Here is a 15,189-nt window from a genome sequence, read left to right on the forward strand (position 1 = left end):
AGTGAGTCTGGGGCCTGTGTGCTGCTTTTTGTCGAATAAAGGGTGGTAGAGGAGTTTGTACACGTATTACATGTAAGACAACGACATTAGGAAACATCAACATGCATTTACATGAATTGCATGAACATTAGTAGACAGTGGACAACCCCATTTTAGTTTATGGGATTTAATCCTGGGTTAAGTTCTCAGCTGAGAAAGTCAAACCTGCCAACCTAACATTGGTCTATTGCAGAGAGTTGTGAATTTTAAGGTTGTTGTAAATCTTCATTCATAACTATTTTTGATGTTCTAATTTTTAAGTGATCGACAACTATTTGACATTTTTAAACAAAGCAAAATGAATTTCCTGTGAAACACATTCCCCCACACCAAGTTGTGTGGAAATAACCTTTGTGTCACTATTGGATGTACACGGCTTTAGTGGTGCCTGCACATTTTTTGATGTTAAACATTTGTCAAATTCCATAAATTATGTTGTCCAAGTGGCTTATAAACAAATCAAAACATGGTTTTCACATTTTCAGCTATTAACACCAATGATGGAAGCCACAAAAAGCTCTTTATGAGTATTTCTCATTGACGGGAATCATATTGATCTCGGATTACTTTTCATAGTTTTTTCTCTTCGTAAGGAATAAATAAAATTGCTGAAGAATAATGCAACTATATATATTATAGTTGCACTGTTTTTAACCTGATAAACCTGATTTTAACCTGATTTTAAACATGATATTGTTACGGACGCGGTTAAAGATGTTATTTTACCGAGCGGTGGTGTTGCCGCGACCGAACAGTTATTCCCCGACTAGAACCCGATTCCACCCAAACGTTGGCCGTATCGCACCGCGGCTGCCCAATATGGAAAACTCTAAAGCGACCGAATGCAAAGAGGAAAACGAAGGCAAAGAAAGGTTTGGAAATACTACTAAATTTATTTACTATGCACACACATAAGCAAAAAGACAGCAGTCACGTTTATTTACAAGCACATGAGACGCAGGTGACACAGTGAAAATACTAGCTTATACAGACTTATTGTTACTACCCAGGGACAAGACAAAAGACAGACTACGAGCACACTTACACGGGGAATGATGATAGGACTGGCGGGAGATGGATGGCTGGCGGGATAGGGAAGTCCAACTGGTCCTGCCCCGATCGACTCGTTGGGCAGCCGCCGCCCCTTCGCGGCCCTGCTCCAAACTGCCGTCCAGGCCTCACGCTGCTGTGGCTGCAGTTGCGGTGGCTCCAGCTGCAGTAAAATGCAGTTGCGGTGGCTCCAGCTGCAGTAAAATGCAGTTGCGGTGGCTCGATCTGCAGCTCAACTCTGGACTTCTCTCGCAGTTTCGGTGGCTCGATCTGCAGCTCAACTCTGGACTTCTCTCACAGTTTCGGTAAAAGCTCATCATCTCTTTTTGGAAACGCCCTGCCGTGGGTTATATAGGCCCCACCCCTCAACCTTCGCGAACCTCCTCGATGTTTCTTTCCACACCCTCTCCAAGTCCAACCCCTTGTTCGTGGTTGGTTGAGTGGGGCTGACTCACACCTCCCCTCTATGACGAGGTGGGGACCCGCCTTTCTTCCCCAACCCTGCCTCGTGGTCAATGGCGGCAATAGTTGGAGCGGAGGTAGTTTCCAATCGACGAGAGGGGGAATGGAGGTTTTGGGAGTGGGAATGAAGGGAATCTATCTCTTTCACTGGTGCAATGGAGTATTTCAATTAATGGGAGACACAGCCTTACCCTAAAACACATAATAAGATATAACTGTTGAACAGGGGTATTCTATGATTGGCTGTGGTGTGAATGCTTTATGGACTAATTATGGGACGCCCTTTGACCTTTACACAGCTCCGGAGGCAGGAGGCGCAGAATAACCAATATTCACAATAAAGCACAATCAAAAAAATATACAGTCCTCATATCCGCAACAATATATTCATCTGTATCTTCATCCCCTCCCAGACCATCACCCCGTGCTCCCAGACCCCCACACTTCATTCACCCCCGCATCCCATCCGCCTCCTCCCAGACCGTCAACCCCCCTTCCCAGATCATCAGCCCATGCTACCATCCCCCACACCACATTCAACCCCACACCTCCCAGTCCCCAACTCCCCTCTGCCCTCCCACACATTTTGGGACCCTTCAATTCTCCTGCATTTTCTTCTCTCAAAGTTGACAACTATGCAAACGGCTTAATCAGAACAGTGTCTTCACTGATCGCATGCCACATCCGATGCTGTGCTCACTCGGGCTCGAACCACCATTTGCATGTTGAGGGAGTACCAGAAGGTCACATAACCAGCTTAGAAGTTCCCCGTTGCCCGGTGGCTCCTGCCTTGGCAACTTGCTGAATACACATCGTTAAAAGTAAATAATAAGAGGTTTTTTTCACAGTGCAGTCGAGATATTCCCAGAATTACTTGGACAAATACCTTATAATCATTAATGATGGGTTTTCTGGTGTGATCCTGTCGAGTTTTTAAAGAGAAAATAGTGGGAAACTGCCGGCTCCCTCGATCACTCCAAAAATCCTGCGTAGTGTTTGAAGCCAAAATATGTTAACTGCCGGCGTGCTTATATAATGCATTGATCATGGTGGTTATATAGCTCGGATAGATACCAAATGCACTTCATACCAGAGGCCTCCCTAAAGACTGAGGCCCATACTATTATAAAGGCCCATGACGCGAACGTTACAAAGCTTGGCAGTCTTCATACACATGATTAACTGACTATTTTGAATGCAGCAGAACGTTGAGTCACGTGATCCAACTGCCAATCCGCCATCCAAGCACCGCGTTACTTCCTCTTTACCATTCACCAAATTGAAACAGTATTATCTATTTCCCGTAAGTGCGGATTAATTAGTAGCAATTAATCAATTAACTTTTTGCATAATTTATTGTCTCCAAGATTCATTCCCATGTTCCAGGGAGGAACAGACAGACAACATTAGCCTATTACATACACTGTACGGAGCATTGTGAAATTCCAAAATCATCATATTTCTTAACAGCAAATATATATATATATATATATATATATATATATTGTTACGGACACGGCTTAAGATGTTATGATGGGCCGAGCGGAATGGCCGCCGTGTTCGCACAGTTTACCCGATTCTTCCCCAACTCACCCGATTCCACCCGACGTTGACCAAGTCGCGCTACGCTAAATCAATGATGGAAAGGACACAACGACTGGGAAAGAGGAAACGACGCAAGGGGTACAGTTCTCAAGACCTCCGGAGGAGGATATAATTGGTGGGGGAGAAAAGGGGTAGATTACAAGGTATGAGGTAAAGCACAGAAGAGATAGGCACTTAGACACAATCTTATCTTATCCCCGACAGACCACAGACAAACGGAACAAGACTGACTTACACAGGGATTGATGGCAGGGAAGGACAGGCAGTCGATAGCACAAGGTGCACCTTGGCTCAGGGGCAGAATCAAACACGGTCCGGTCCAGAGATGCGGGGAGGTATTGCAGCGCTCGGAGGTGGCGTCCTTCTTCTCCAAGCTGAGGGCGCATCTGACGTCACCTCCCTCTTCCTGCGCATGCTCAGCGGGGAGTGACACGCCCTCGGCTCGTTGGCTCCGCCCCAGATGGAATCGGTCCGCCGCTTCTATTGGGTGCGGGGGGTTACCGGGCTCCGCCCTTGACGAGGAGCTGACAGCGAGCCCCTACGTGGTAACCCCGTCGAGCACATGCTCGATGGCGGCTCGTTGGAAAGGCTTGGTGCCCTTTCAACACCCCCTTCCAACCAAGCCGGAGTGAGGACGCACACTCCCCGTGCCGCCGCCGCTGTTGTTGTTGTTGTTGTTGTACCATGAGGAAGAGCTGCGGGGAGGTATTGGGAGGTCCTAAACTTCCTAACGGTGCCATACAATCACATTCTGGTGCAACGAAGAGTCAGAGTTAATGGAAACGAGTCCTTAACTGACATAAACTAAGAATAACTAGCAAGATGTCCTATAGTTGTCTACGTGAGATGCGGTGGACCTGGATGCGACATTTAATGGGGGAAATAGGGGGAGGCCGGGTCTACAGAGTGTTGTTTACAGAAAATGGGACTAGGGAATGGGGGATTGGGGATAGTTGGGAAGGATGGAGGAAATAGGGGAATATTTACAAGCGGATATGGATGGATGCCAATCTCATATCCGCAACATTGCACCCTTCTCTACCTCGGGGCGTCCCGACCCGATAAATTTTTACCTACGTTAGTGTGGCACTCAGATGTAGTTCCCTCTACTATTAACTCAACCCTGAGTGCGACAGTTTTACAGATGTTCACCAATGAGTAAATATGTCCCCCTGCGACGTTGCACCCTTCTCCTCACAGAAACACACCCACAGGATAACCGAATCGCGGAAAGAATCCTCAAACTAAACATACAGCCGGTAGGGAGCATCATTTATACAAGACTACACTGATATTTACACTACGATCCAGGACCTGTTCTTTGAGGAACACATGCAGATGTTATGCATAGAGAGAGAGCAAACATGCCAGCATCGATACACCAACCCACGAGTGCCCTGTGGCCCTACGGCCTTTAATAATGTGCAGAGCACCCCATCCAAGCACCAAAAGCACCACCCCATTATGTACAGTCAGCACCATCCGGTGCACCAATAAAGTGTTCAATAATCACCGGTGGTGTCGCAGCCGGCCGATGTTCTGCCGCTGGTCTTGCCTTCTTGAAGTGCACTTGGCCTTCTGGCTTCTTTAAAAATAAAGAAAGGCGCCAACCGCGTCCATTTCTAACTTGTGGCCGTCAGGGGGCCAACTATAAGTGGTTCACCTGTATGGCATAGGTGCCACGTTGACCCAGAGGTCCATCCACGGGTGGTGCTTGCCCGCAAAAGAACTGCGGTCCATTGTGGGCGGCCACAAAAATTGCGGTCCATATGGTGTATCGATCCAGGCAGCAAGCAGCGAAAGTACAGGCCCACAACTGCGGAGCCAGCACCTCTCTCTCCTCTCTCTCTGCCCCAAAGCCAGATCCTCGGAGGTGGGAGACAAAAGAAAACAAGTGAGTAAGGTGGTAAGGGCGCAAAAGTGCACGCAATACCAGGTAATGCACACTAGGGGCACATGGGAACCAGGTGAGACAGGTACGTTCCTACCGTACGCCCCCCCCCCCCCACCAGATAACCTACATTGCCCCCCCCTTACCCCTTACTGTATCCACAAAACACAACACTACCCATAAACATCTACTTTACACATCAACAAACGTCCCTACTGTCTTCCCCGTTCCTCCCATAAACCAAATTCGTCTTCTCTCCCTCCTAACCAATCAAATTTGCCATTTCCAACTCTCATCAAAATTTGCCATCTCCAACTCAACATCAAAATTTGCCATCACCAATTCATCATCAGTCCCTCCTAAGGAGGGAGAGATGGAATCACCCCAATGTCTCATCCACGTCGTGATGCGTCTCACAAATCCACACAGCAATTCTCCCTTCCTGCAACACAGAACAAAGGAACACAGGTGTGGAGTCATCATCACCACAGGTAAGTGGCTGCGTATGGTGCGACAGGTTCATCAATCCTAACTATTTCCTAAATGACATTAACACACTTTACACTACCCGGGGTCTTTCCCTGCCAATCCATTGGCCAACTTACTCTATGGGTTCTAAAAACCAATTCCCATTGACCAAACTGTGGTGCTTCTCAATTTGGGGTCTCACTCCCCCGATTCATCTCCCGGTGCCCTCGCACAATTTCTGGGCTGTGACGTGTAGCTCTCCCAGCAGGTCTACCCACCTGCACACCTCCACCACTGTAGTTGCCACCCGAGCTTACCTGCTCCTCACCCTAACCTAACTAACTGGGGAAGGCCCTCTCGCACTCTCACCCCCTCAGTGCCCTCTCTGGCACGGGCTGCCCGATCCACACCCGGGATCCTCAGGCACCCACTGACACTAACGGCTCCCAGAGCCCACCTGCGGCCTCACCTGGCCGACATCCTCACAGTGGTGGAGTGCCCAAACCAACTACACACACTAACAGGCTACACGCCCAGCCATTTCCACAACACTAATGCACCCATCCACAATACCATTCTGCAACCGCACCACAAATGCCAATATCCAACCACAATTTACCTATACCCTCTACCTAACACTTACACTACCCGCCCCGGGTACTCGTGAAAGGGGTCCACTCTTCCCCCATCCACACCTTCGCACCATGCACACCACTCCGTACCACTTACTCCATGTATTCCACACACCTGTACTTGCACACCTGTGCTCTCATACTTGGTGCCGCCTGCACCCTTCTCTCCCCCAAGCGCATTCGCGCTGATCCACAACACTCACTGCTCCACACACCTGTCCAGTTCTCACACAGCATCATCTCATCTAACTACTCCCCTCTGAAACTTGCGCTTCCCAGTCGTCCCTTTAAACTATTGCGCTCCCTCGTCATTATCATCCATACTAATCTACCTGCGTCCCCACTACAGGTATCCTTGTCACTAACTAACCTTAACGTTACCTAATGTCATCTTCGCTAGATCCCTACACACAATATCCTAACCCACCCGGGCTAGTTTTCACTGCCATACACCCCATAATCTATAGCGCATCTGCCCCACGTGGGAAGGGTGGCAGGGATGCCACCCTTACCCACCGTCATACGGCGCGAGTGGGACCTTGTGGGACCACCTCGTATGTGAGTCGTTGCCCGCCTGCCGGACCCCGTGCGTCGCCCCTTGCGGGGTCAGCGCGGGGCCGAACCGGCCGGGCCCCCACAGTACATTACCCCCAAGGGGCTCTCGTGCCTCCCCTGTCCCTCTAAAAACTACCCCTGTTGGTGTCGATGCATGGGTCACACTTCCGCAACCCGCTACCCATTCCATACCACCACAACCTTGCTCACTCACACCTCGCACCTCTCCCATCACCGGATCCTCTCGCTCGCACCCTCGTTCCATACCCTCCGGACCAGCCATACACCTCACTCTTGGCCTCTCACGAACATCCGGGTCTATCTCGACCCCCAAGCTCAGTAAATCCCCTGGCGCATCATACGCACGACCATATTGGTCACCACTTACACCGGGTCCTCTTTCTCTTTGCTTCTCCTCCATCACCTGCGAATTCCTCATCCGGTTAATGAGCACATCATCACGATCTGAACACAGACTTTGGACCAATTCTTTTACTTCCTCCTTTATCTCTTTCTTATCCTCTCTCCGTCGCTTCTTAATTTCGCTCACCCCTTCTTCCACTTCTTCTAATTTCTGCTTCACCTCCTTCATCTCCTCGTGCGCCCCCTTAAGTTCTTCCTCTAACTCCACTTTATTTTTTTCTATGTGCTCCCGCACCTCCCGCTCTTTAACCTCCATCACCTCTACCACCTTGTTCATTTTCCTCGTCAGGTCCTCGTGTACCGTCTGACACTCTTTTTTAATTACCCCTACGTCCTTTTTCATCTCCTTCTGTGTCGATTTTAAACCCTCTATTACCGCTGTGTTCTTCTTTACCTGGTCCGTTAGTTCTTTTTGTCCCTCCGTCAGCTGTTCCACTCCCAGCGTCAACTCCTCTATACCACCTTGCAATTTTACAGTCCCCTTTCTCACCTCCTTCTCCATGCGCTCCTTACAGTGCCTCACCTCCTCGCGCACTCCTCCGACCTCCTCACTCACACCTCTTCTGATCTCTTCTCCCATCACCTGCATCTCCTGCCCAGATGCCACCCTCATCTGCTCCATTTCCTCCCTGTGAGCATCCAATTTAGTTTCTACCCCCATTCTGACCCCCTCTATCTGCTGCCCCATTTTTTAAACTTCCCTTTCCGCTTGGTCCCTCATGTCCCTCAATTTGCCTTCCATACTGTTTTCTAACCCCTCTAACCCATTTTTCACTCCCTCTATCTGATTCTCCTGGGCAGCCATTCTATTTTCCACCCCCATTAACCCATGTTTCACCCCTTCTATTTGATTCTCTTGAGCGGCCATTCTGTTTTCTACCCCCATTAACCCATGTTTCACCCCTTCTATCCCATTGTCTAACCCCTCTAATTTCTTGTTTAATCCCTCACCGGTACTCCTCGCTTCGTCCCTCATTACCCCCAATTGCTCACTCTGAGCCCTCGCTTCATCCCTCATTACCCCCATTTGGCCCTCCAATCGCTCACCCAATCGCTCACTATCAGCCCTCATTTGCTCACTATTAGCCCTCATATCGTCCTTCTGCAGGTTGAGGGACGCCTGCATTTGTACCATAAATTGCTCCATGAGGGCCTGCATTTGCGCCATCCCTCCCACTTGTGCAGCGGGTGCGGCCGCCGTAGCAATGTGCGAGGCGCCATTTTGCGCGCCCGCAACCTCGTGCGCGAGGACGCCATTTTGCGAACCTGCCGCCCTCACTGCTTCGCTCTCCTCATGTCCCTCAATTTGGTCCTGGATCGACCCTGCCTCACTCTCCTCTACCGGAACCCAGCCGTCTTGATCCGCCATAGCGCGACTTTCAAAATTCGGGTTTTTATTTCAAAACAAAACAAATTTCACCGTTAATAATTTCGAGCGCGTGAAGCGCGCTTCGGGTCCAATCCCACTTCCTGACACCAATTGTTACGGACACGGCTTAAGATGTTATGATGGGCCGAGCGGAATGGCCGCCGTGTTCGCACAGTTTACCCGATTCTTCCCCAACTCACCCGATTCCACCCGACGTTGACCAAGTCGCGCTACGCTAAATCAATGATGGAAAGGACACAACGACTGGGAAAGAGGAAACGACGCAAGGGGTACAGTTCTCAAGACCTCCGGAGGAGGATATAATTGGTGGGGGAGAAAAGGGGTAGATTACAAGGTATGAGGTAAAGCACAGAAGAGATAGGCACTTAGACACAATCTTATCTTATCCCCGACAGACCACAGACAAACGGAACAAGACTGACTTACACAGGGATTGATGGCAGGGAAGGACAGGCAGTCGATAGCACAAGGTGCACCTTGGCTCAGGGGCAGAATCAAACACGGTCCGGTCCAGAGATGCGGGGAGGTATTGCAGCGCTCGGAGGTGGCGTCCTTCTTCTCCAAGCTGAGGGCGCATCTGACGTCACCTCCCTCTTCCTGCGCATGCTCAGCGGGGAGTGACACGCCCTCGGCTCGTTGGCTCCGCCCCAGATGGAATCGGTCCGCCGCTTCTATTGGGTGCGGGGGGTTACCGGGCTACGCCCTTGACGGGGAGCTGACAGCGAGCCCCTACGTGGTAACCCCGTCGAGCACATGCTCGATGGCGGCTCGTTGGAAAGGCTTGGTGCCCTTTCAACACCCCCTTCCAACCAAGCCGGAGTGAGGACGCACACTCCCCGCGCCGCCGCCGCTGTTGTTGTTGTTGTTGTTGTACCATGAGGAAGAGCTGCGGGGAGGTATTGGGAGGTCCTAAACTTCCTAACGGTGCCATACAATCACATTCTGGTGCAACGAAGAGTCAGAGTTAATGGAAACGAGTCCTTAACTGACATAAACTAAGAATAACTAGCAAGATGTCCTATAGTTGTCTACGTGAGATGCGGTGGACCTGGATGCGACATTTAATGGGGGAAATAGGGGGAGGCCGGGTCTACAGAGTGTTGTTTACAGAAAATGGGACTAGGGAATGGGGGATTGGGGATAGTTGGGAAGGATGGAGGAAATAGGGGAATATTTACAAGCGGATATGGATGGATGCCAATCTCATATCCGCAACAATATGTATTTTAAATCGGGAGTGTTCGTAGCAGCATTCTGTTGCCTTATGCACCACTCAGCTTCTATTTTTGGTCTGATTGTAAAAATTACAATTTCCCCGTACGTTTTTTGATTCATTTTAAGTTTTACCTCATATCTTTTTCTCGCAGATGAGCATTTCTGTATTTCAGGGTGGCACAGACAGACAGACAGACAGCATAACCATATATATATTCATCGGCCATAAAACATTGCCTCAAAAAGGGGACCACGGTGCCCAAAAAAGGCCAACCCCTGCTCTGCGGGGAAAAAAATGGCCTCTAAAGGAGGTTCGTTGAAGTATAAAACTATAGACAAAGTGATTGTTTTAACTTCATTTATTCGCTGGTTTACGGAACTGCAAAACGATTTATAAAAGGAACACTTCAACAGATTACGGAGGAAAATGATTTAAGGGGTTAATAGGGGAGGAATGATGGGGGCGAGGGGGCAAGTTTAATCGCTTCTGAATGTTTCTTCTGCTTCAACAAAGCAGGAGACTTCATCGTAAAGCCGATTTATATTTATATTACATATTTCTTTAAAAAATTCTTTATTTTTGGCTGCCGCCCACCACCTCTATGTTTTCTCGAAGCACAGGAACGCAATCCTCTATTCATATATATATATATATATACTAGCAAAGGTACTCGTCAATGAAGGGGGGGGGGGGGGGCATAAATGTCCGACCTGAAATGATCAATTTCCTTTGGAGTGTGTATTGATAGAAATGGGAAATCAGTGCAAATAGTCAGTGAGAAAATGTTGCAATGGGTGCAGATGGTAACCTTGACAACCTTGTTCCATTCTATCAGCTAAGATTTCCAATCCATGCTTGTCGTACCTCCAAAGTACTGCTCGGGAGTGTAGGTATATTATGAAAGCTCAGCTGGGAAACGGGTTTAGGCATGTTTTGGGCCGACAGCCTGATGGAAGATCACCAAAGTTCTTTCCATGCCAACTGACCACCTCCAGACACCTATCCTTCACATCGTTTCTTCAGCTCCTGACCTCCCCCGTCTCTCTATATTCACCAAAGCTTTGCTTTCAGCAATTTCCCACAGCATTTCATTCTGGTTTCCAATTTGATGATCCATAGATCAGTAGTTTCAATTTCACGTTTCAACATCAGTTTCACTTTGAGATATCAGTTTGGATTCATCATCGCAACTTTTGATGCGATGCGAATCGTGCACAGAAAAGGTCATCAAAACTGATTTTGGGAGGAAATTTTTTCGAATTATCTAAGGGTCTAAAGTTTTTTTAGGGTCATAAAGGGGTCTAACGTGTTTAAATAATCAATGATCTTAAAAGGGCCAAATGGGGTCTAAAGGTGTCTAATGATGAAAGAGCAAAAGGGGTCAAAAGTGTCCAAATGGTCTTAAATTGGCCAAAGTGTGTTAAAAAGTCAATAGGTCTGATAAGTGTCAAAAGATGTTTTTGTCTCAAAAGGGTCAAAATGGTATGAAGGGGTGTAAAGGGTGTAAATGTCTAAGGGGTGTAAAAGATCTAAGGGGTTTAAAGGGGTCTAAGGGGTGTGAAGGGTCTAAGGAGTGTAAGGGGTCTAAAGGGGTGTAAATGGCCGAAGGGGTGGGTCTAAGGGGTGTAAATGGCCGAAGGGGTGGGTCTAAGGGGTGTAAATGGCCAAAGGGGTCTAAGGGGTGTAGAGGGTTTAAGGGGAGTAAAGGGTCTAAGGAGTGTTAGGGGTCTAAAGGGGTGTAAATGGCCGAAGGGGTGGGTCTAAGGGGTGTAAATGGCCGAAGGGGTGGGTCTAAGGGGTGTAAATGGCCAAAGGGGTCTAAGGAGTGTAGAGGGTTTAAGGGGAGTAAAGGGTCTAAGGAGTGTTAGGGGTCTAAAGGGGTGTAAATGGTAGAAGGGGTCTAAGCAGTGTAAATGGTCAAAGAGGTCTAAGGGGGTGTTCAGGGTCTCAGGAGTGTAAGGGGTCTAAAGGGTTGTAAATGGTCAAAGGGGTCTAAGGAGTGTAAGGGGTCTAAAGGGTTGTAAATGGTCAAAGGGGTCTAAGGGGTGTAAATGGTCAAAGGGGTATAAGGGGTGTAAAGGATCTAAAGGGGTCTAAGGGGTGTAAAAAGTCGAATGGAGTCTAAGGGGTTTAAATGGTCTAAGGGGTTTAAAGGGTCAAAGGGGTGTAAAGGTCTAAAGATGTCAAAGGGGTTTAAAGCATCTTCGGGGTGTAAAGGGTTAAAAGGGGTCTAAGGGGGTGTAAAGGGTCAATGGTTTCTAAGGGGGTGTAAAGGATCAGAGGAGTGTAAAGGGTCAAAGGGATCTAAGGGGGTGTAAAGGGTCTAAGGGGTTTAAAGTGTCAAAGGGTTGTAAAGGGTCTAGAGGAGTCTAAGGGTTGGAAAGGGTCTAAGGGTTGGAAAGGGTCTAAGGGGTGGAAAGGGTCTAAAGTGTGTGAAGGAGTGAAGGTGTAGTAAAGACATACCAACAGGAAACCTCGGGTTCGTAAATAAATTAACTCGGGAGTGCAACACGACAATAACGGGCCAAATGACCTCCTCATCACCGTCACGGTATAAAACCCATTTTCAGGTATATCGTTGTTAAAAATCTGACGGTAGAGAGTTTTGTTGTGATTAACCTGGGGAGCTCAAAGGAGGATGATCCCAAACACAGGAAAACAACAACTCACCTTGTTGTGAGGATGAAGTAATCATTGGAGGTTCATCCGTTGTCAAGTGGTGGTTTAGCGTCATGTGTGTCCTTTTTTCTTCAAACTTTTTTTCACCCTTGAGAGTCAAGTGAGATGAGCAGTAAAATTACCTTTAAAACGATGTATAGGTTGTGTTTGTACTATTTTCGGTTTTTGAATAAATTAGCGCATTTGAAAGGTCGCATGACCCCTTATTTACCGAACTTACCGATTATGCTAATGTCGTAATTAAGAGTTGTTTCTCACATATGATAACATATCGATAATATCGTAAGAAATAAAATATATCTCACCTGCGATTGAATATTTCTGTAATAGTGACCAGAAACCTTTGAAAATCGAAAAAAACAATGGTTGCCAAGGTTACCTGCGGATCAACCCACGATGTCTCTCGCTGGCGGAACCTCTTAATTAAATGAGATATTTGAAATCGATTTTGTTGTTAGACAATTGTAACACATTCTCTAAACAATTATATAGGTTTTACGGATCAACTTCGATCAACATCGCTTGTTTTAAACTATACAACAACACAACAACAGGCATTTTAAGGCCATTTTCCCTACAAGAGAGGGGGTTAGCCTTGCGGGCCCCATGACAATGTTCTCCATTTTGCCCTATTTTCTGCATCTCCCCTTGTTAACCCTCTTGCCCGCATTTCTTCTTCCACCATCTTTAGCCAAGTCTTTCTCGGTCTTCCCCGTCCTCTACTTCCTTCTACATTCATTTCCATCACTCTTCTCAACCAGTCACTTTCATCCTTCCTCAACACATGACCAAACCATCTCAACCTGTTCCTCTTCACAGCATCCATCACAGGCTCTATTCCCATCATCTTTCGCAATTCATCATTTGTCTTCCTCTCTCTCAACGATACTCCGCGCATCCACCGAACCATTTGCATTTCCACCCTTTCCAGCCTTCGTTGCTGCTCTACGTTCATTACCCATGTCTTGCTCCCATACATCATAACACTTCTCACACATGCAGCATACACCTTTCCCTTCAGCTTCAACGACACTCCCCTCCTCGTCAACATGCCACTCAGTTCCCGAAACTTCTTCCATGCACATCTCACTCAAGCAACCGTTGCCGAGTCTGATCCACCTTCTCCATTCAGCATGTCTCCTCGGTAACAAAATGTTTTCACACCTTCCAGCTTCACACCGTCTCCAAGATACAACTCAACATTTCCTCCATCTGCAGCTCCCTCTGTGCACACCTTACACTTGAATGTAGCTGCCACACTGGTTAATGACCCTCTCAAACACTTTCAAAAACACGTACACTTTCAAAAATCCAATCTCACCCCTCCCCTCCAAATCTTCCCCATAACCCCTCCCCTCCAAATCTTCCCCATCACCCCTCCCCTCCAAATCTTCCCCATCACCCATCCCTTTCAAATCTCCCCCCTTGCCCCCTCCCTCCTAAACTACCCCCTCACCCCTCCCCGCCAAGACGCCCCTCGCCCCTCCCCTCCTAGACTCCTGCCTCACCCCTCCCCTCCAAATCTCCCCCATATCCCATCCCTTTCAAATCCCTCCCCTTGTCCCTTCCCTCCCAAACTCCCCCCTCACCCCTCCCCTTCAAATCTCCCCACCCTCATTGCTTCTCAATTTCCCCCCTCTCACTCCCCCTCCTCAAAGCATCCTCCCCGCTTCTTCCCCCTTCAAACTCTCACCTCCATCTCCCCCAACCTTCTGCCTCGCTCTTCCCCCTCCTCAAATAACACCTCATTGTGGCTCACCCAATCACCATCAAACCTTTTGTCCGCCCCATCCTTCCCTTTCTCCGAGCTATTCTGAAATCTCTGACACACCTTCAACAGCTCTCCCTACCTCTTCCACCTCTTCCACATCTTACCCTACCCCTCCTCCCCCCTGTTCTGTATCTGATGCTCCCCCTTCCTCTTCATTAACGGTATGGACCTCAAACATCCGGGGCCTTCGTTCAAACTTAACTGATCTCTCCATACAGGTTGCTTCTGTCAAACCAGATGTGATCTGCTTAACAGAAACTTTCCTCCTTTATGATGTCTCTGATTCCATAGTATCTCTCCCGGGCTACTCCCTCCTCCGGTATGATAGACCTGAGCCTCGTCCTGGAGGCGGGGTTGCTATCTTTATCAAAAACTCTCTTCCTCACTCGCCCTGCACTGCACTCTCTCCACCTCACCCCCAGGAATACCTCTGGCTACGGCTTCCCCTTCGCTCCCACCTCTTGTTCATATGTGTGTTGTACCGTCCACCAAACAGTGATGACTCCATCTACATCTCGCTGTCTGATGATATGGACCAACTTCTATCTACTCATCCCAACTCTCTCTTCCTCATATGTGGTGATTTCAACTGTCATCATGCCAGTTGGCTGGGTGTGGGTACCTCTCTCACCAGCCATGGCTCCTCAGCAAAGGACTTCTGCGACTCACTGGGACTGACACAATCTGTCAATTTCCCGACCCGGATCTCAGTCAACGGAACATCTTCTCTTCTGGACTTGGTTATGACTAACTTCCCTGAAAATGTCTGCTGCTCTTCTTCTGCTCCGATCGGATCATCTGATCATGTCCTTGTTAAAGTGGACATCTCTCTGACCATCCTCAGGGAGCCTGCTCAGCGTCGACGAGTCTGGCATTTCACTCAGGCCAACTGGCACGGTCTTCAAGCAGCCATCAATCATCTGGACTGGTCTCCCATCTCTACCACCTCTGACATCAACTCATCCTGGGAATTCTTCCAAAGTAAATTGCTCTCTCTCATGCACAGAT

At 48.3% G+C, this 15,189-nt stretch overlaps 1 protein-coding gene across 2 annotated transcripts in view; it reads left to right on the top strand.

The window, feature by feature from the left end:
- INTS3 (integrator complex subunit 3) overlaps window positions 1-15,189 on the top strand; it is a 133,210-nt gene that overhangs the window by 89,986 nt on the left and 28,035 nt on the right. For both annotated transcript variants that reach the window (XM_068108616.2, XM_068108617.2), the window contains exon 23: window position 1. This exon is cut by the window's left edge and continues 75 nt beyond it. In XM_068108616.2, coding sequence (XP_067964717.1) covers window position 1 — 1 coding nt within the window. The remainder of the gene's footprint in view (window positions 2-15,189) is intronic.

This window comes from Myxine glutinosa, chromosome 2 (assembly GCF_964187855.1).
Source record: "Myxine glutinosa chromosome 2, kmMyxGlut1.1, whole genome shotgun sequence".
Lineage (NCBI taxonomy): Eukaryota > Metazoa > Chordata > Myxini > Myxiniformes > Myxinidae > Myxine > Myxine glutinosa.